General features: G+C 38.7%; 1 protein-coding gene across 1 annotated transcript in view; it reads left to right on the top strand.

Moving 5' to 3' along the window:
• KIF1B (kinesin family member 1B) overlaps positions 1 to 23,252 on the top strand; it is a 199,732-nt gene that overhangs the window by 117,987 nt on the left and 58,493 nt on the right. The window contains 6 exon segments of the mRNA XM_043993853.1: positions 4,933 to 5,026; positions 7,120 to 7,268; positions 8,028 to 8,206; positions 9,704 to 9,841; positions 10,749 to 10,997; positions 16,124 to 16,242. Coding sequence (XP_043849788.1) covers positions 4,933 to 5,026; positions 7,120 to 7,268; positions 8,028 to 8,206; positions 9,704 to 9,841; positions 10,749 to 10,997; positions 16,124 to 16,242 — 928 coding nt within the window.

Below are 23,252 nucleotides of genomic sequence, written 5' to 3'. Positions count from 1 at the left end.
TCTGAGGTTGCTCACCTGAGCTAGCTTGGGAAAATGGCTTAGGATCTTTCTTTGTGAACACAAACGGCTGACAGCTAATTGCAGTATACTTTAAAATAGATCTTCTATGATTGTTGTCTTTTTTTCACTCTATGGGGGGGGGGATTCTTAACCTGTGTGTGTGTGTGTGTGTGTGTGTGTGTGTGTGTGTGTGTGTGTGTGTGTGATCAGCCCCCTTGGCAGTATGGGAAAACCTAAGTACTCCTCAAAATAAGGTTTGTGTCCTAGCCCTTGTTTGAGTTAGAGACGAATGAAAACAAAGGTACAATTTTTTCCAAGTTCACAGACATCTTCCACCCCAAAATCGATCTACAGACCCAGGTTAAGAATCCAGAATGAAAAGGCCACCAGTGCCTCCTCCTCCTCCTCATCTTCACGATTTTTTAGCATTTATATAGCAGTTGAAGGTTTGCAAAGCGCTTTACAGAGATCTCATTTGAGGGTCATGTGATCTTCACAGCCCAGTGAGGTAGATACTACTATCTCTATTTTGTGACTGAGGAAAAGGAGGCTCAAGTGAAATGGCTTACCCAGGACCACACAGATAGTCAATGTCTAAGGCTGGATTTGAATTCAGGGTTTTCTGACTGGGGTCCAGTCCAGTTAACCAGTCATGAATTACTTCCTATTCATTTCAGATAAAACCAAATGCTGAGGTTTTCACTGGAGTCACACAGGATAAGCCTTTGGGGAAAGAATGTGCTTTTCTGGTTATGTCACCAAGCTGCTTTCTATTAAAGACAACTTTTCTTCTGTGTTTTAGTCCCATTCGGTTACATTTTAATTAAGTCTCCAAGCAAGTTGGCCGAGGCAGCACGATAGAGTGCTAGGCTTGGACCAGAAATACCTGGGGTTCAACTCTAACCACTAATGCCTCCTGGGTTGTGAGCCTGAGCAAGCCATTTAACCTCTGTGGGTCCCAAACTCCTCCCTAGGGATTTTCTACCAAGGTACATGGAAGTTTGTCCAGCTGTTCCTCTCTTGAGTCATGGAGGCAATTCCAACCACTGGAGTTTTCTACACAGATGAAATCATAGCCCCTGTTAATAAGAAGTGAGTTAGAACATTTTATTGAAGCCTGTCTGGTGATAGCACATCTGCCTCAGCTGTGGCAGCGTGTGGTCCAGAAGACAGAGGTATAGACTCAGGCCAGGAAAGTCTGCAGCCAGCTTTAGGAAGTTTCTAATTGTGGGACCTTGGGCAAGTCATGCTACCTCTCTCCACCTCAGGGCCCTCCTCTGTAAAAGGGGAGCAGTAAGGAAGATCACACGGGGTATGTGTGCATACGTGTACAGTACAGTGGCTGGCATGCTGGTGTTGTTAGTGTCACTTGACCAAGCTCCCTTTGAAAACCTTTCCACGCTTGCTAAACAAACAGGAAAACACCCAAACTCCCTTCCCTAGCTTCACAAGTCCCAGTGTATCAGCTGTAGGCCACAAAGCATTTTAAAGCACTTTGCTATTTACAAAGCCCCCCGCGCATAAACTATAATGTTGTGACCAAAGAACAGCCTTCTTAGGTAGAGTATGTTTTACCCCCAATTTGTAGTCACAGGAATCGAACTTTAAAGAACTTTAAGCAACTTGCTCATGATTACATTGTTTGTCCTTCATTCTCAAAGAATACCATGACATTGCTTGCAATGAATTAAATTTAAGTGAGGGAGGGCTATGCAAGGTCAGCCAACCTCACTCTCTCCTCCAGAGCCATCTGGGTCCAATGGCAAGGTATAGATCAGTATGACTGGAGATGGCCCTAAATGTTTTGTTTTGTTTTCTTTTTTGGTGGTCTTTTTTTTTCAGCCCTAAATGTTTTAAGGCAATTGGGGTTAAGTGACTTTCCCAGGGTCACACAACTAGTAAGTGTCTGAGGTGAGATTTGAACTCTCATCTTCCCAACTTATATGGCCAGTGTTCTATCCACTGGGCCACCTAGCCACCTCCAGGATCATATAGTTAATTAGTGGCAGAGTCTGGCCCCAAACCCAACTCTTCCGGCTTCCTGTTGCTCTTTCTGCTTTATTATACCCCACCACCACCCCGAATTGTCATAAAACAGGTTTTTGTTTGTAAAGCTGTAACCTTGCCTCCAGATAACAGCTGTTTTCACTAATCAAAGGGGAAAAAATATGAACCTCCAGAAATCTCAGTAGCTAGTCATATGTGTTCTTCCCCAGCCCCCTTTTAAAATTGTTTCCTTTTCCACCCACCATTGTCATGAGAAGCCCAGTATGAAATAGCTTGTGAGTCTGCTTTTAGTGGTGGTCTGCAAAACACAATATGTTCTTGTTTGTGGAAACCCAGCTCCCTTCCCTCCCTGCCCCCCAACAGCCCAACCCTGAAATTCTTTGGGCTCTAAAAGAATCTCCAATAATGGACCACACCTATGAAGCCTAAGCCAACAGGAAAGCTATGTGCAGTGTTCTTTGGGAATGCTATTGTTACATTTTTTAGTTCTCAGGAGGGTCTCTTTTATCTAGCCTTCCTCGTTAGATTAATGACTGAAGGTAGTGCTTTTTTTAGACCACCTCAAAATTCTGAAAATAGATGCCTTTTAAAAGGTAATTGGGGGGCAGCTAGATGGCACAGTGGATAAAGCACCGACCCTGGATTCAGGTGTACCTGAGTTCAAATGTGGCCTCAGACACTTAACACTTACTAGCTGTATGACCCTGGGCAAGTCACTTAACCCCAATTGCCTCACCAAAAAAAAAAAAAAAGGTAATTGGGTAAAAATATGTTCTCAATACTAGAAATGAGGTCAATCAACTTAAACAAATCATAGTGTTTCTCATTCTGCCTACTTATTTTAACCCTTCTATTTGAATGCAAATAGTTTTTTTTCAGTAGATTGTTTTTGTTACTTGTTACATATTGTTGAACGGGAATATATTGTGGTTATGAGAAACACACTTAAATAAAAGGATATTATTTCCCATCCAGTCTAGAAAATGATTTATTCTTTACTCAGAATTAGGTGGTAGAACAGGGATTTTTTTTTTTTTGGTATCTCTTCCTTTGGCCATATTTCTTTCTTTTACTCTGGTTGTACCTAAAAATTAATTTTTAACTTTACAAATTAGAATTCCTTGTTGCTTCTTACTGTATTTCACAGAGCAGAATACAGTGTAATCTCTTAATCTCTTTAAAATATTTTTAAGAACAGAGGATCTCAAAATGTATGCTTAGGTAATGTACATCTTAGTAAAACCCTGAAGTACTTTTTGATATCAGTTATTATTAATATTAGTTTTCTTTTTTTAATCTTAATAATTTTTTCCAGTTACATGTAGAGATAGTTTTCAACATTTGTTTTTATAAGATTTCTAGTTCCAAATTTCTCTCCCCACCCCCTCCCCAAGACAGCAAGCAATCTGATATAGGTTATAAATGTACAATCCCATTAAACACATTTCTGCATTAGTCATGTTGTAAAAGAAGAATCAGAACAAAAGGGAAAAACCTCAAAAAACAAAAATGAGTAGAAACAGTTCTTTTTTCTGGATGTGGAGGGCATTTTCCATCATGAGTCCTTTGGAATTGTCTTGGATCTTAATATTAGTTTTCTTTTGAAAAGAGTCAGCTAGGTGGCACAATAGATAGAGCCCCAGACTTGGAATCAGGAATACCCAAGTTCAAATTCAGCTTCAGACATTCACTTTCTGTTTGATTCTGGGCAAATCACTTAACCACTGTCTGCTTCAGTTTTCTCATCTGTAAAATGGGGATAATAGTAGCATTGCACACCCTCTCAGGGTTGTTGTGAGGATGAAATGAGATATTATAAAATCCTTTGCAACCCTTAAAGAGCTATGTAAATGCTAGCTATTATCATTCTGGTGTTTTTAATATATTTAAATAGTACCTTTCTCATAATAAGTATACATCATTTTATTAGTTCTTAAAAATATTCCTGTGGAAATCTAGATACATGAATTCAATACTCATCCAGAGATATAAGCCGTAAAGGTGATCATGCTGTCCTTAAAACATAAAAAGTGGGGCAGCTAGATGGCACAGTAGATAAAGCATTGACCCTGGATTCAGGGCCTTTCTCTCCCTTCAGGATTATGAAAGTAAATTGCAGGCCCTACAGAAGCAGGTTGACACTTATTAGCTGTATGACCCTGGGCAAGTCACTTAACCCTCATTGCCCTGGTGCCCCCCCCAAGAAGCTATTGATGGCTATAACCTTTATTTTTGTTAGATAAGATATGAAATTTAATTATTTTAGTAATAAATAAGGAATTGTAGTGATGTTTCTTCCAGTGCTACTTTATTCTTTGAAAAATACATTACATGGTAATATTTTACATAATAGTACATGTATAACCTATATCTGATTGCTAACTGCCTCAAGGAGTGGGGAGGGGAGGGAGAGAATGGGGGATAAAAATTGGAACCCAAAACCATAAATAAAAATGTTTATTACTTAAAAAAATAAAAATATGTTAGTCAGTTTTAAAGCATCTTAATATTTTGAGGTCATCATTCCTCTCTGCCCACTCTACCAATCTCTCCCGTTACCCCCCAGTTCCATTCCCCTAATTTTAAAATAGTCCTCAGATCTTTGAGAACGCTGAAGGGAACCATATTATGTTTCTTTGGAGTTAACACCAGGAGAATACCCTGTATTGGTTTTTCCCACAGTTTTGCACTTCTTAAGCTTTTTCTCTTCACTTTGCTTTCATCCCCAGTGTGTCCGTCTCTCTTCTCTTTCTCTTTGTTCTCTCTAGACTTCTTACAGCTTCTCTTTTTCTCTGTTCCCATTCTCTGGTTTTCTTTTTCCACCCCCATCCCTTCTCTCTCTCTCTCTCTCTCTCTCTCTCTCTCTCTCTCTCTCTCTCTCTCTCTCTCTCTCTCCTACATGGTATCTCCTTTCTCTCCCTTCAGGATTATGAAAGTAAATTGCAGGCCCTACAGAAGCAGGTTGAGACCCGCTCACTTACTGCCGAAACCACTGAGGAGGAAGAGGAAGAAGAAGAAGGTGAGTTTTTTAGACCAGAAGCTCTCCTGAGTATAAATGTTGACCAGTTTAGTTTACATTGGTTATCACAGCCTCGCTAGGTAGAGAGTGGAAGGTACCTGAGAGGCCATCAAGCCAGTCCCCTAATGATTGATGAAGTCAGTGAGACCGAGAGGAGAGGGGACTTCCCCAGCTTCGCCATCTAGTAAATGTAGGAGGTGTGATTGATGCCCCCTCCACTCTGCTCTGCTGCCTCTCACTAATGGCTTACCCAGTGTTCTCCACAGCCATCCCTGCCTTTATTTGCCATGTCACTGAGCCAGGTAGTGATTTAATGGATCTTCTTCCCTGGAAACTAAGACCGAATTCTTGAGGGAGCCTCTAATTAACACTGGTATTAATCCCAGCTTCCTGGAGTCCCTGAATACTGCCTTTATACATAATTAGCACCATTCATTCATCTCATGGCATGAAAGAGGTAGGAAAGTGGTAGCACTCTTTACATAAGAGTTCTACGAAGTATCTTAAAGTTCATTATGGTAACTGTATGTTAGTCACCAATTAGGGTGACATATCCCCAACCTGGAGATTGGAGTCTACTGATAGATAATAACTCCCATTTACATAGTGCTTTATAGTTTAAAAAGAACTTTTCCCACAGTGACCCCATAACATGCAAATAATCTCTAATGAGAAAACCAAAGTTGAGAGAGTAAATGACTTTCCCCTGGTGACAAGCTGGCAAATGCCCAAGTAAGGGCTTGAATTCAAGTGTATTGATGCCAGACTCAGTGCTTTCCAGGGTAACATGCTGCTGGCTCAGCCTTTCTTTGGGTGGTTCTAGTTAACTAGTTGTGATCCCCTGCTTTTTGCATCCCCTTTGCCCAGGGTCTGCCTGGATTTTTCCCAGCAGGAGAAATAATACAGCTGGCAATGACCAGTGTATTATTCTTTAGGTGTCTGTGGGAATTTTACTTTAGAAACCCTTTTCATCATGGTCTTTATTAGCATTTATCTCTCTTTCCTAATGTGTAGGAATCTCAGGGCTTTAGGAAAGTGAAAACAGACTCTAAGAAAAAAAGTTGTGGGCTGCTATTTTATGTTCAACAGCAAGGTGTTTCAGTGGTAGCATGCTGGGCCTGAAGTCAGGAAGATGAATCTTCCTAAGTTCAAATTTGACCTCTGACATTTACTACCTGTGTGACCCTGGTCAAGTCACTTCACCCTGTTGGTCTCAGTTTCCTTATTTGTAAAATGAGCTGGAAAAGGGAATGGTAAACCACTCAAGGATCTTTGCCAAGAAAACCCCAAATGGGGTCACAAAGAATCAAACGTGACTGAAATGACTGAACAACAAATTTTATGTTCACGTGCATTTTGTAAGTAGTTAAGGGTTACCTTTTGTTAATTCTCACTGTTTTCCTTACTGTTTGGAACACTACAAAGGTTAAGAGGAGTGTGAGAGGGGCAGCTAGATGGCGCAGTGGATAGAGCACCGGCCCTGGACTCAGGAGTACCTGAGTTCAAATCCGACCTCAGACACTTAACATTTACTGGCTGTGTGACCCTGGGCAAGTCACTTAACCCCAATTGCCCAGCAAAAAAAAAAAAAAAGAGTTGAGGAGGTTATGAAAAAAAAAGAAAAAGGAAGAGAGTTCCCCCTGTATAAAAAAAAAAAAAAAGAGGAGTGTGAGAGCATTCTTTTTTTTTTTTTTAGTGAGGCAATTGGGGTTAGGTGACTTGCCCAGGGTCACACAGCTAGTAAGTGTTAAGTGTCTGAGGCCGGATTTGAACTCAGGTACTCCTGAATTCAGGGCCGGTGCTCTATCCACTGCGCCATCTAGCTGCCCCATGAGAGCATTCTTTTTTAGCAGCACATTTAGTTAACATCTAGTTAACTAGTTCTTTACTTGACTATTTTTAAATATTCTTAGTTTATTTAGAATGTAAATACAAATATAAAGACCAATTAGAAAACTCACTGAATTTTATGTAAACAACTTTAAGAAGAAAAGTGTCTAGTTTACTATTTTGATTTCTGATCATCATTAAACTTATTGATTCTGATTTGTTGGTTGGTTTTCTTCTCTCCCTTTCCCCCTCTTTCTCTTAAGTCCCTTGGACCCAACATGAATTTGAGCTGGCACAGTGGGCATTCCGGAAATGGAAATTCCACCAGTTTACCTCATTAAGAGATCTGCTCTGGGGAAATGCAGTTTACCTGAAGGAAGCCAATGCTATCAGTGTAGAGTTGAAGAAGAAGGTATGGAGTCTGTAGGAATCACTCAACAATGTTTCCTAAATCCCAGAAGCTTTCTTTTAGCTTGTAACATGAGTAGTTTTTCAGTCCCTTTTTTGATTCACCTGCTCAGTGCTACAAAATACCTAAATTACCTAAGTTTAATACATAATTTTCAATTCAGAAAGGATCTTACAAGTCATCTGGTCTAGTCACTTCACATTGCAGTTGAGAAAACTGAATTGATCAGCACTTAAGAAATAGAACTCTAGAAAAATCTTTTATTGACCTCCTGTTTCCTACAGATGTATGTGCATACACACACATATTATTCTTTCATTAGTAAATCTCATTAACACAATTCCATCTGTATTCATCTAAAATCTATAACTTGACCTTGTTCTTCTACAGGTTTTTTTCCATCCAAGGTAATATGATACATTTCATTAGTACTGCTGTTCTCATACTTTGAGTTTTGAGAAAACTATACTTGGTTCCAAATTAAGATTTCCAGTGGTTTCTTTCAAAAGAAAGAAAGTTTGTCTTGGAAAACTTGTGTTATTCCCAATGATTAACCTCTAAATTGGAAAAACTGAGACCAGGAAAATTTCTTTTCTAATCACTCATTGATAATTTGAGTACTTATTGTAGCCTCAATCTTTTCCCGTACTAGGAAGTTTTAATTGCCTTACCTCGTGTATATCCTTTCAGAGAACATTTAGAAAACATTAATGAAGACCAATATTGTCCTTAATTTTTAAGTGGTATTTCCTCCCAATTCAGGTGCAGTTCCAGTTTGTTCTGCTGACTGACACACTGTACTCCCCTTTGCCACCTGAGCTGCTGCCTCCTGAGATGGAGAAAACTCAGGATGATCGACCTTTCCCTCGTACAGTTGTGGCTGTGGAAGTACAGGATCTGAAAAATGGAGCAACACATTACTGGTCTTTGGAAAAACTCAAGTATGAAAACCCTATAGAGAGAATATTGTTTTGGAAACTGATAAATTTAGAAATAACAGTAGGAGATACAACTGTTCATACTTTTCCAGTTAGTGCCCTGGAAGCCACTTTGTTTTCTTGGTTCTTTCTTCCCTTCAGAACGTTGTGACTTCCCCTTGCCTTTCTGAATGGTGGCCTATGTTAGAATTACTTTTCAACATGTGTTTCTTTTTTTAAACATCATAACCTCAATTCTCAAAGATCTTTCCATACTTTTTAGTAGACATAATTTAAATTTACCCTCTGAAGAAAAGCTGTTGTTTAAAAAGTCTTTCCATGTTGCATGTCTACCTACAGGATTTCTGTCCTCAGCTGGACTTCATTTTTTTAACCATTCCCACAATCTGACCTTTCACTGAGAAACAGAAAAATCTATACATTTGGTTAAGTTTCTGCATTGGGTTAAGATAAGAAGTTCTGTTTGTATTTCAGAACCACTGTGGTCTCCTATATCATTGGACCACATTTTTTCTATGGATTGTTAAGTCTATGAGGCATGTAACCAGACTGGCTACTGTAGGGCCTTTCTCTACATTTATACATACTTTGGAAAACTGAATAGCCTAGCTTCTGTGCCATTTGCTTTTTATATTGACTCATTTTTTTTAAAATGGTAAGTTAAAGACTTACTGACAATAAAACAGTACATGAACCAAAGTCAAAATATTGTACAAAACCCTTATCCTTAAACAAGACAGAGATATTAAGAAATTAAGAAACAGCGATAACACTTTTCCTTCTGTTGTTCCCTTTCAGGCCTGCACAAAGTTCTGCCATCCTTGTCCCTCCCTCCCACCTTCCCTTCCATAGATAAATTTAGTTGCTGTCAATGTAGAAATCATTCTGGTTCTGCTGATGTCACACAGTATTGCCTCATAAAGAGCTTTCATTATTTTATATGCTTCATTTATTATAGCTTTGCTAATTTTTTTGCTATTACAAATACAGCAGCTATGAGTTTGTTTACATGGATAGGTTCTTCTCACTCTTTTTATGATAATTTTGGATAAATTCTTAAAAATGGAATTGTTAGGTTAAAAAATATGTCAGATTTGTTTGCTCTTATTGAATGTTTCTATATTGCTTTCCAAAATGTTTGCCACAACTCGCATTCACACTCACATTAGAGTACCAATGTGCTAACAGCGTCACAAACATTGGCTATTTTTGTCATTTTATAAGATGTGCTCTTTTAGAAATAGAGGCACTATGTACTAGTAGCAAATTGTCATTACTGTAGCCCAGTTCAACAAGCCTTTTGTTAAGAACCAACTCTATGAAAAGTGCTGGACTGGCATGGGCTAGGCAGGGGAGACACAAAAGATGAAAACAAAAGGCTGTCCCTGGTCTCGAGCTTCAGTTCTAGAGGGGAATAACTAGATCAACAAAAACAGGGTTGTGTGTATTTTAGGAGCAAAAGTGTCACAGTATCTTGTTAATCATTTATCTACTGTGTAGACAAAGGCTGGAACTGATGCGAGAGATGTATGACAGGGCTGGAGAAATGGCTTCCAATGCCCAGGATGATGGAGAGGCGACAATGACTGGCAGTGACCCATTTTATGATCGATTTCATTGGTTCAAACTGGTGGGAAGGTATGTACTTATTGTCCTGGCTCATTGTAGTGATTCGCTCATATGACTTTAGCTTTGACCAGTCTTACATTTATAGCCTTGGGGTGCTATTTGATGCCTTGCTTTCTCTTCATATAGTAGTGTGAGTACTTAACAAAAACAAACTACCTGTTTGTGATCACGAAGGCTTTTTTATGTTTAGAATTTTATTGAGAAACAAGGAAAGATTAACAAATTCTATAGCCTTGAGATTAGTGAATTAATTCTTCATGGTAACTGATTTGCTTTTACCCTTATTCACAATTTGGGTTGTGTTTTAGTAGCACAAATAATGTTTGAAAGGTGTTTTTAAAGGCATGGAAGAGAGATGATGTGCAGCGTCCTCTAGAGGTAAAACGTAACCCCTTTTAATCACTACTCTTACAGTATGATAGAGTTTTAGGAGTTACAAGTTGCCAGACACATTGCCCCTGACCAAGGTCAATGCTTCATCTGGAATACCATTTTATTTTGTTTCCTGACCTGGTATTTTATGAGGTATTGAATGAAGACTAAAAGCCTTTTCGCGTTTTTTACCTTTATTCTGAGCCTCTTCCTTTAGACTGCTTAAGGGATTGGGGGGATAGTGTGAGTCTTTTTTGCATATTGCATCATACAAATGCTTCTTATAGCCCTATAAATAAACCCAGAGTTTATCTGATCCTAGCTGTGTATTCCCTTGCTTTCTCCTAAGAACCACCTTTTGCTTTGCCTTTATCAATTGTCCCTTAACCTAAATTACCTAAAGATTTTTTTTTGTCTTTATGCTGTTTATTTGATTGATTCAACAGCTGGTTCCCTCCTGATGGCACCCATTTCTTTCTGTTTAACCAAATATTCCTCTCTCCCTGGCTGTGTTAATCAACATGTTCCGTTACCTGATGTCTAGCTCCCCCATTTTCCACGGCTGTGTGAATGAGCGCCTTGCCGACCGTACGCCTTCCCCCACTTTTTCCACGGCCGATTCCGACATCACTGAGCTGGCTGATGAGCAGCAAGATGAAATGGAGGACTTTGATGATGAGGCGTTCGTGGATGACACTGGCTCTGACGCAGGGACGGAGGAGGGATCGGATCTCTTCAGTGATGGGCACGACCCGTTTTACGACCGATCCCCTTGGTTCATTTTAGTGGGAAGGTTGGTGAGGTTATTGTAAGAAAGGCAAAAAGGGACCAGCTCTTGCTATATAAGCATCTCTGTGCTACATGAATGAACTCAGAGTTTGCCATTCAAAATCTCTGGATGTCCAGTCCATGAACTCCAAAGTATTAGGCTTTTTTTCTATGTAAACATAGTCCTGGTTGGAGATAGAAATCATTAGACCACAGACGGGATTTCTTTGGAGCCCAGATATTCTTTTTAGCACTGTATGCAATAACTAAGAAAAGTGGGGAAATGCATACATTGTATATTTATCAATAGAGAAGAAAGATACAGTGAAGAGAGAAAGAATTGGACAGTTATAATGGTGTGGGCAGCAACAAGTGGAGTAAATATAAAATATAATTATAATACAAATATAAATATTAAAAACAGGAACAACATTCATTTCCCCCTCAATAGAGAAAACCCAAGATTAAAAGAGTTATCTCCCTTTTGTGATTAAAATCCATCCCCTTTCCTACTGGATCTCTCCTTGAGGAATTAACTATGAATATTCTCTGTGCAAGTCTGAAAAAATGATGATTTATGGGGATGTTGTCTAAGGTCCTTGTTTAGTACAAATGGTTGTCCCTTTTTCCTATGGTCTGTACATACGTTTGTTGTGAAAGAACATTCCCTTTGCATGGACTCCAGGCCTAACATTTTTGTTTGTGTTCTTCCTTTCCATAATGAAGTGATTCCTCTCTAGGCTCAACACTACATCATGTAACAGAAAGCCTAGATTGGCCAGAAAGTATGCTCAGTATTTCTGGGCATTAAAGTGACCGTGTAGTTGCAGTGGAAGCACATTATATCATGCCATTAATTAGTGACATCAGGATGAGATGGGAAAGCACCATGTGGAAAGATACCATCAGACTCTAAGAAAACAGCAGCTGGTATAATGTCATGTGCTTAGTGGAATTTATGAAGTAAATAACTGAGGATAATGATGCAAAATGGGAGAACAGCATTTTGACGGTTAAAAAATCCTCTATTAAAGATTACAGTCTTATCGGGCACATATGAAGAGTGCTGATTCTTGTGCTTGGTTTAACTGTCAAGTGGAAATATTACCAGGAATGCCTGGTTTGTAGGAGAAAGAAAGAACTTTAAAAATTTGTTTCTGAAAATTAACCTATATAGACTAAAGAGGCATTACATGTGTTCCTAGTCACTTGTCATCTTACATGTTGACTCAGAGCCAAAAAAAATAATCTTCAGAATTTCAGAGAAACTTATTGGGGAAGTGGGAAGTAAGCATAAAGAAGGATAAACTGTAAAATCATGTGAAGCCTGCTCTGACATGTAGATGTTCAGGTATCTTAGCTGATTGACAAATTTCATCCTAAAAATACCAGAAGCAGCTGGAAGGAAGTACCTATCTCTGAACTCCTTCATTACAGGGATTCCTGTACACCCCCCACAGCTGCTAACCAGTTGTCCTGTGATCCATGCAGTGAGTCTTGGTTGTGTCTTATGTAGCATGTCATGGTGTAAAGAGCGCTGCCCTGGGAATGGAGATAAAAGTTTTCTCTTCTCCATCACTAAACTGTGTGACCTGGGGCAAATGATGTAACTTATCTGACTTTTAGCTTCCTTGCGAATTAGAGGTCAGACTAGAAGACCTAAAAGCTGCCATTGATCTCTCTCTCTCTCTCTGAGCAGTGGTGGGCCATTTCTCTACTAGTAAGAGTCAAGCTGAAGGCTACTACTTGGCCACACTGGAAAAGGCAGGTTGGGTCACAACCCAACTGAAGGCAGAAATTTATCGAGAGATGTGTATACTGGTTTTTTCTTAGATAAAGCCTGAACTGGTCAGGTGTTTTCTTTCACTTCAATTATGTTCGACTTGAGTAGTTATAAAACGGTTGCTTCTGCTTGATTGGTGTAGCCATTAAGGGAGTTAGTTCTGTCCCTTCCCATTCGGGCAGAGGTCTTGGGCCTCATCTTGGTGGGGCTTAAACCAGCTTTGCTTGAGCTAATTTTGGAGCAACTGTAGAGACCAAAAGTCCAGAGAGAAATCCCAGAAAGCAGTAAAATGAGAGATGTCTTCTCTATGTTTTTGCTGTCTTTGAATAGAAACATAATATATAGATGAGATGTTTTGTCTTGTCTTTAATAATTGCTAAATGCCTTAGAAAAGTAATCATCAGTTTTTTCACAATGTGAAGTCTTCATTGTATACATATCAGAGGAATAGATTCCTTTTGTTCCTTTGTGTTGATTCACAAGATTGTATGTCCCCTTTAAAGATATAACTAAAAATACTATTCAGTAGTAAACATTTTCCAATCTTTTGTGTTATTCCACTAGTAACATTTGATTTTCAGCCTTGGCTGCCTCTTACTGAATCCTTGTATGGAAATGAAAAGAGCTTGTCCCTTTAGCCATCTCTTATCACGTGGGGATATCATGAACCATTCAATAGTATTTGGGACACAGTGTTAAATAATTAATATTTATGGGAAGGGGGAGGTTTAGAGTAAAGGTGGTTATATTCTGATTTCTTTAAAAGCTGGAATAGGTATTCTGTATTTTTATAAAAGTTGCTAGTTATGCTGAATTTTCTTTTTTTTAATGTTGGTAAAATTTTCTGTTAAATTCATTTTCTGTTCTGGTGTGCCTATTCTATTTTAACTTGCCATTATTCCATCTAATATGTGCTTTGCCTCCACTGCACCCCCTCCACTTTCAGTCTGCTTGGCCAAGGTTTAAGGGTACTCCAATATAGGGTGATTGAAAAATTCCCTTCTTTAAAGCATTTGAAAAAACTCAGTCTATAGTTTTCATTTTTCATGAAAGTGTCCCCTGATACCAAAGAGGTTCAGACATCTAGATAATGTGTTTACAGTAACTGCAGCTATAGGAGCTGATATACCTATCCTCAGAGACTGTACTACTATAGATTCACAGTTGTCAGAAGTCAGAAGTCATCTCTGTAAGATCATTGTGAGGCAGATTCATGTGTGTCTAAAAGCCATTTCCATTAGCAGCAACAAACGATGGGTACTAAAGAAGGACCTTACCTTGTGTGAGTTTGTAATCATGTTCATCAGCCTATTTGAAAGATAAACCTTCTTTTTAAAAGGGTGGGGGTTTTTTTGTTTGTTTTGTGGGGCAATGAGGGTTAAGTGGCTTGCACAGGGTCACACAGCTAGTGTCAAGTGTCTGAAGCTGGATTTGAACTTGGGTCCTCCTGAATCCATAGCTGGTGCTTTATCCACTGTGCCACCTAGCTGCCCCTAAAAGGGTGGTTTTTAGATGATAATTTTTTAAGGTTGGAATCCATAATGTTTAAGGTGCCTGCCTTATATCTACAATTATATGTTCTCATATGATTCATAAGGTATGGTTAATCATATAGACTCAGTGTCTTTGTCCTTATGTCAATCATATACTCTCCCAAATTAGATTACTTTAGTTGAAAAGAGGGTGCTCAAATCTGTACGTAATCATTAATGTTCAGATAAAGCTGTCAGGGCAGACTATACCCTTTGGTAGGCATATTTTGTTTTTCACTCTTGTGAAAGTACCCAGTTAAAGCAGATTTCAAATCTCATTAAGCCTTTATCTGCTAGTTTGGTGTGGAATTGCCTTCAAAAGACCTAGGATGTAATCTGACTTTTTCCTGAGATTATTTTAAATTGCATCACACACACACACACACACACACACACAAAATTGTATCATGGAGTTTAATACTCCCTGTTTTAATATTGCCTGTACTTTGGAGCAGACTGAAAAGGAAATAGATTTCATTTTCTATTCTGTTGTAGTTTTATAGTTATTTTGTTGCTTATGTACATTTATGTTTCATTTGTAGTTTTAAAGCTTTAGTAACCTTTTCTTTTTTGTAATACAGTTTGCTTTTAGTATTTTCCTTGTTTAGTTAATTTGCTATTGAAATCTCTATATATCCATTTCATATTATTTGTCCCATTTGTTTCCAGTTTGTATTATTTCAGGGTTAAAATGACAGATTAGAGAAGTATTTTCATATAAAATAATTGTTTAATTTCTTAGATGTTTAATGTTTTTCCTTTTATATATATCAAAGAGACCATGTGTGCCATGTGTAGACAATGGATTTGTAGTAGGCAGAGGCCATTCTTATTTGAGAATCTTACTAATACCTGAAGCTTTGAGTGTGATATCAGTTTTAGTTCACTTTTTTTTAATCTCACCAGTCAAAACTTTTCCTATATAAAAAAAAATTCCTACCAATTAATAGAAAAGGAAAGAAGCCAAATGTGAGAGGACTCTAGTTAATTTGGTGATATTAAAAGTTAGGTCTGTAATTATACATATTTATCCCCAGATGGATTTTTTTATTTATTCCTGATAATGAGTGATGAGGGAAAGAGGTGAGCGTGGTGTGTGTATGTGTGTGTATGTGGTGTACATATACACACATACACACACAACCTTAGGAAGTAGCTTTTTTGTTCTTTCTTGTAATTTTATCTTGATGCTCTTCCAATGTCCCCCAAAACTGTTATATTCAGAAAATTCTGGCTGCATGGGCTTTCTGACCTATGTATCTGTTTCTTCTATATGTCACTTTTCTTTCCTGACAGATGGATAATTCTTTTTCTAATCAAAATCCTTCATCATAATGCTAATAGACATTGTTGTAAATCAGTTCCTTGAGCTGTACCTTGAGTCCCAGCCACATTTCTTTGTCTTTTATGTCTCTGCTTTTTGTTGTAACCATTGCGGGGAAAAAAACCACCAAACCACCTAATTCCATTCCTTGTACATAAAGGGCATTAAGTTCATAAATGGATTTTTTTTTCCTCCTAACAATCTTCATAGAGCTCTTTGTGATCATTTAGGTTTCAATTGTCACTCATCCGCCTATTATAATTGATGTAGAGAGTAACTTGATGCCCTTCATTTGGTCTTTGCCAGTTGTTTTCCCAAGTATTTGATTTTGTTCATATGAGTGGGTATTGTGTCAGAAGCTATTTAGAAGCAACCTAACAGTGCAGTATAGTCTGAGAGGGCACCTTGTTAACAAGGTCAGCAAGAGACTTCATGAAGACTCCATGATTCCAAATGCCAAATTCTCTTTATACTGAAGGCTATAATGTTTGTCTCTTTGCTTCTATCACTAGGGCATTTGTCTACCTGAGCAACTTGTTGTACCCAGTCCCCCTGATTCACAGAGTGGCTGTTGTCAGTGAGAAGGGGGAAGTTCGGGGATTTTTGCGTGTGGCAGTACAGGCTATTGCTGGTAAGTGCCATTTCATAAAACAGCCATATACTTTTTAATTTAATCTCTGACACTTAGCAAAAATGTGTTACACACATGATCCTCACTGTTGTTATTTGTATGAGCTTGTGGATATCTTTGTGTCTTAAAAAAACTTTCTCCATGAAATTTCCAATGCCCCATTATACTTGGGTGTGGACCCTAGGTTTGTGAAGGATATGCAAGTCAAATGCAGTTTCTCCCTCATTGCTGAGAGTACGGTGCCAGGGACAGACCATCTCTGTCTACACGTAATGAGAGAAGACCCTTATCACAAAGTTGGCCCTAGATGCTGGCATCTTTGATCATGATGATTTGTCATACAGAGCAGAAAGCACAAGGGCCCTTGGTCAGAGGATCATGGATTTAGAGCTGAAAGAATGGTCATCGAGAAATGGAGGAGGAGGCAGAGAGGGCTGCCAATTATGCAGTTTTTAGACCACCTATAAATGGTAATTTAATTTTCAGTACCCTGAATGTGAGATCTTTGTCCTACGACCAGTGAGTTGGTACACTACTGACATACCTGAACCATATTACATTAAGATTTTTGTTATGAATGAAACCATAAGACATATAGAAACTGAAGCTAAATAGGATTATCCTTAAAGATGAGTTAATAATGGAGCTTCATCATATGTCTAGATACAGTAAGAATGGTCATTTCATGGGATACTTACCCATCTGACTTGCAGTGCTTCTGGTGAGCACAAGCAAACACACTACCAATGAACAATTGCAGTTTGTATATCAACATTTGTTGTAGAGATGAAAGTGGAGAAAGTATAAGAATTAAATAAAGCCCTCCAAGGTGGTGCAGTGGATGGAGCACTGGGTCTGGAGTCAGGAAGAACTGAGTTCTACTCCAATAACAGACTCCTACTAACTGTGTGACCCTGGGCAAGTCATTTCACCGTTTGCCTTAATTTCCTCATCTGTAAAATGAACTAGAGAAGGAAATGGCAAGTCATTCCATTATCTTTGCCAAGAAAACCCCAAATGGTGTCAGAAAGAGTCAGATACAATTGAAACAACTGAAGAACAACAGAGCCCTCCAAAGCAATTGGCTGTATACTTTAATTCATTTAGATTGGGTAAAACATTGTAAAATGCTACCAAAAAATCATTTGACATTTTGTAAAAAATGAGATATGATAAAGGGTTTGTAGATTATTCAGAAGCCTTGTTCTGAATACTTTTTTCAGTAAGAAAGCTGAAATGGCATTGGATAGTGGAAAACACCTTAAAAACTTCACAAAAATTGAGATTGAATATATCTTGATAGGTAACAACTTGTGACCAATGTGGGGGCCATTTGCAGAATCAACTTTTTGTGTACATTTGGATTTTCAGCTGGTTAAAGCAAAGGTCACCATCAGTACTTGGTTAGAATAAAAGATAAAAATGAGATGATACTGCATACAATTATAATTGTTCCCTCTCGACCACTCTGGAAAATAGGAAACATTTAATAGTAAAGGTAGCTGGGTGGAGGGAATGATTCTGCAGATGGCTTTGAATGAGACCCAATTAAGGCCAACAAGCTGGAAATTATTTCTAGATGTAACTGGAAGGATGACAACAAGTAGACATAAAGTGGAATAGATCTGTCAGATTTATACTGATCTCTTTTCATCACTGATAATAGTGATAATGGACAATTATTCTATACTAGTTTGCTCTACTGCTACCCTTCTATAATATAGTAAAGTAATTAAACCATAGAAATATGTTTGTTTTTTATGAGGAACTGAAAGCAGAATAGCCTTGGGAACCAAAAAACATTGCTGCAGATTATAAAGTTTTCTGAAGGAAAGTAAAGACTTTAAAGATATAGGGGGTGGTGTTTTCTTCATTTACTAATGAGTGAAGAAACAGGCTTCAAAACAGAAAGGCATTAAAAACTGCCCCTCCTCACCCCCCCAAAAGAGAGGGTTTTAGAATGAGCTCTGGATTTCTGGGCCATAGCTTTTTATATGAGAATGACTAGGAAGTTTTTACCTGGAATCTAATCAGAAGGTCCTTAAACTGAAAAGGAAGGAGAAAGAGCCCCACCCCCATCCTGTGTGTGTGCGTGTGTGTGTGTGTGTGTGCGCGCGCGCGCGAACCCGCACATGTCCCTCTTGGAGAATAGCTACAGTAAGCTACTCTACAGCTACTCTCTCCATGCTTCCTCAATGTCCTGTTGAACCTGACAACTGCCCTGCCTCACTAATAGTTTGCTGTCTACTCTCTGTTGGATCCTTATTGCCTTAATTCTTCCCTAATTGAATCTCTTTGCTTTTCCAAACCTTCTCTTCCTTCCTCCAGCCTCCTGCATCACTCCCTCCCCAATTCTCTTCCTGAGGAGCCTGTCTTTTTGTTTTCTAAGACAATAGAGACTTTTCAACTAGGAACTTCCTCTTCTCCCCTATTCTACATCATAAAACCACTTAAAATCATCACTGGTGAAATATGGTTCTTCTTACCAAAGCCAACCCCTCTACTTTTGTACTTGATCCTATTCCTTCCCATTACCTTTGGTCATTTTCCACCCATTATCTTTAAGTTTCAGTCTTCCTATCTAAAGCATACAAACATATCCAGCTCTCCTCTAACAAATTTCATTTCATCCCTACCATTCTTTAGCAACTGATAGTCCATTCAATGAACTTGACTTTGATTCTTGGCACAATTATAAAACCTGTTATTATGCAGTGTTGGTTAATGGATAACTAGGAAAGGAAGGGATGGTCACAAAGAGCCAATAAAGTTGTATTAAAATAGACTGTGCTAGCATAACCTCATTCCCTTTTTTGGCAAAGTCACCAGGCTGGTAAGTCAGGGGACTGAATAGATAGTCATTGTTCAGTCATTTCATTGCCACTGACTCTTCTTTGAAGTTTTCTTGGCAAAGATGCTGGAGCGGTTGGCCATTTCCTTCTCCAGCTGATTTTATAGAAGAGGAAACTGAGGCAAACAGGGCAAAGTGACTCGCCCAAGGTTACATAGCTAGGAAGTATCTGCAGCCAGATTTGAATTCAGAAAGATGAGTCTTCCTGACTCCAGGCCCAGCTCAATCTACCATGCCACTTAGCTGTTCCATATATAGATTTAGTTTATCTAGATTTTAGCAAAATATTTGATCCAATCTCCTAATGCTATTCTTGTGGACAAATTGGAGATAAATGGATTGAATGATAGTGCTATCAGGTAGATCCAGAAGTGGTTTGATAGCTAAATCCAAAGAATTGTCATTAATGATTCTTTGTCACCTTTGGAAATAAGTCTTCAGTGGAATGACCCAGGGATCTGTGCTTGGCCCTCTGCCATTTAACATCTTTTTATGAGTGACTTGGATGAAGGCCTAGAAGGCATCTTGATCAAATTTGTTGTTGATACAAAGCTGTGAAAGGAGCATTAGTACACTGGAGGATGAAGTTATGATGCAAAATTATTTTGATTGGCTGCCATTTAATAGGGATTGGTATGGGGTCTTATACTTGGGTCTCAAAAAAATTAATTTCACAAGCTAAAGATGGGGGAATTATAGCCATGTAGCAATTTGTCTAAAAAAAGATCTGAGAGTTTTGATGGACAACAAATTTATCATGGGTCACGAGTGTGGTATGGCAGCCAAGAAAGCTATGATATGATCTCAGCTGACATTAAAAGAGCCATGATATTCACACTGGATCAAGGAGATGATTGATAGTCTCTTTGTCCTCTGCTCTGATCAGATAACATGAGAAGCATTCAGTTCTTGGAGCCACATTTTAGGAAGGACAATGACAATGACAATCTGGATGATGTCCAAAATGGAGCAACCAGCTGCTGAAATTTCTGACTCGTGAGGATTGAAGGAACTAGAAATATTGAACTAGGTGAAGAGAAGACTTAGTGGAAGGATACGGCTTTCTTTAATTATTTGAAGGGATAAATGGAAGAGGGATTAAATTTGTTCTGCTTAGCTCAAAACATACAATTTGGAGAAATGGGTGAAATTACAGAGACGAATTTAGATTTGATATAAGATAAAGCTTGGTAATTAGGGCTGAGACATAGTAACGCCTTAGACATAGTAAATTCCTACTTTCCAGAGACTTTCAAACAAAAAGTTGAATGATTACTTGTATATGTCATAGAGGGGATTCTCATTAGAGAAAAAACCCTAGAGTTAGACAACCTCTAAGTTCCCTTCTACTTCTTGGATTTTCCTGTTTTGTGAGTAGAAATGGCAGTTAGTTACAAAATGAAATCTGACTGACTCTCGTATATAGCCAACTCAGAATTGATAATGCTACCGTTACCTGGAGGTAAAACCATCTGGGTGAATAATGAATATCATCCAGTCTGTGACAGCCAATTGAATAGCCTCCAAACCGTTTAAATCATGAATCCCATACATTATAGTTTTTGAGTCTCTAGAGGGAAGCATCATCATGCTGGAAAGGGTACCTGCACCGCTATTACTGTGTGTGTCTGGGTCACAGCTCAGCTAGAACTGACATGAAGGACTGATACCTGGACAAAAAGAAAGAGGTTCAGAGTTCCAAGGCATGTGGAGAGACAAAGGTCATGAGTGTTGCGCTATAATGGTTGAAGGGTAGGTATAGTTGTATTGAAGACAGGTTACACAATTGTCTTTTCTTTCCTTTTTTTTTGGTTTTGTTTTGTTTTGTTTTTTTTGCGGGGCAGTGAGGGCTAAGTGACTTGCCCAGGGTCACACAGCTAGTTAAGTGTCAAGCGTCTGAGGTCAGATTCGAACTCAGGTCCTCCTGAATCCAGGGCTGGTGCTTTATCCACTGGGCCACCTAGCTGCCCTCCAGGTCACACAACTGTCTTTCACAGAGAGGAGGGGCTGCAACCCATCTTTCCACCCTCTGACTGATCACTCACCCCTTCCAGTCATGCCATGGCCCCCACTTTATAGACCAATGGAATACACGATCCAGTAAATTCCTCCATACTCAGTATGTATAGGGTCAGTGGATCTCTGGCTGCAAGGAACCCAAGAGAGCATCTAGCTTAGTTTTAAAACCTCAATTTGCAGATGAGGAAACTCATCTGACCAAAGTCAAACAGGTGATAAGTATCCAGCTGTTATTCAGACCACGGGCCTCAGACTTTAAGTTCAGTGTTCCTCCCCATTTTGAGATAGCCTTGCTTTGCAATGAGCTGAGTCTAGAATTTAATAGGTGCAAGAGAAAGGAAAGGGTCTGAGTCACATGTGGGAAATTGCACAGTGTATTGGATCCCAATGTTACTTCCTAGATTTTTAATGTCATTCTGCTAATGATGATATATAGCAGGCACCGAATAAATGTTTATTGAATTGAATCATGGTACAGTACAATCTCAAAAGAATCACAATTTCGGGTGACCCAGAAATCAGTGGAGATATGCAGTGCTTCTTTGTAGCTTGCTGTGTATTACTGATGATGGTAGTATATGCAAAGTGGAGTTAAAAAAATGTCGACGGCATGTATGATTGCATGAGGAGCTGGGCTAAAGTGAGAGATGGGAAACGAGGTTATTGTACTGATCTTCATGAAATGATAAAAGATGTAGAGGAAGGCCTCTAGTAGAGTCCATCAGACAACTCTTCTGTGGACATTTTGGGGGAAAATATGGCAAAAATCACAGAAGATAGGAATATGTAGAAGGGTTGCAATGTGGACAGGTGGTATACACACTCACATTGATGAGATAACAACTACATTAAAATATAAATCGATTCTTTACTGTTTCCTTTCTATCCATTGTTCTTTAAAACTATGAGTTGATTCTGTACAGCTGTATCTGCTGCTGTTTTGGAATAACTGGATAAAGGAATTTCCCTTGACACTATATGGGCCACTGCTATATTGTCCATAGATTTCTTTATGTGTTAAAACATCATCACTCTATGCATTCAGAAATGTTGAATTTTTTTTTATTCCTATATGAGCCACAGTTTCAAGCTTTTCAGCTTATTGGCTACCACTTTGAAAAGAACTAATCAAGGCATAACTATTTGGCATTTTCTCCATAATCCATCCTCCCTAGGGCCTAAGAAATGAGCCAAGACATTTCCTGTAATTTTCTACCTTTGGACCAATATCCTATTTCAAGATTTCTGTATTGTGTTGAGAAGGTAACTTTGCAACCCTTATGCTTATGAGAACCTGTAGAACAGTAAGCTGAGGTTATGGATTTACCTTAGCAAGAGTAAAATTACTGATATAACTTATAGTTGATCTGTATTACAGTAAAATATTGGAGGAAGAAAGTCAGTGACTTCAGAGTTGGGTGATACTTCAGTTTTATCAGTCTCAAGGATGATGTTAGTTTCTTAGTGAAAACTATTTGATCCCTAAGTTCTTAGTGAATTACTCTATTTTATTTACACCTGGATACTTTAAAGAAATTATTTTATATATTAAAAATTCATTAGGAACAAAACAAAAACAAACAAAAATTCATTAGGACTAATTGTCTCTTGGTTGACAGACTTGGCAAAGAGACCAAAATCAAATGGCCTATATGATTCAAGTCTGTTCTGAACTTGATGAATTTCTCAATAATTCATCAATCAGTAGATAGAGCACCTGCCCTGGAGTCAGGAAGATCTGGGTTCAAATCTGTCTTCAGACACTTGCTAGCTGTGTGACCCTGGGCAAGTCACTTAACCCCAATTGCCTCCAAAAAATAATAATAATTTATTGATCTTTTGTAAGCAAATACTATAAGCAAAGTAGCATAAGAGGCCCTGGAATACAGAGATGAAAAATAACACAGTCCTTGCTCTCAAGAAACCCAGGAAGAATTAAAATCCATTCACATCGGGGGCAGCTAGGTGGCCCAGTGGATAAAGCACTGGCCTTGGATTCAGGAGTAGCTGAGTTCAAATCCCACTTCAGACACTTGACACTTACTAGCTGTGTGACCCTGGGCAAATCACTTAACCCTCATTGCCCTGAAAAAAAAAAATCCATTCACATCATTGTATGGGTTAGCCTATGCTGATGTAG

The sequence above is a fragment of the Dromiciops gliroides genome, chromosome 3, assembly GCF_019393635.1.
Source record: "Dromiciops gliroides isolate mDroGli1 chromosome 3, mDroGli1.pri, whole genome shotgun sequence".
NCBI lineage: Eukaryota > Metazoa > Chordata > Mammalia > Microbiotheria > Microbiotheriidae > Dromiciops > Dromiciops gliroides.
This window is presented reverse-complemented; position numbering and strand designations above follow the sequence as displayed.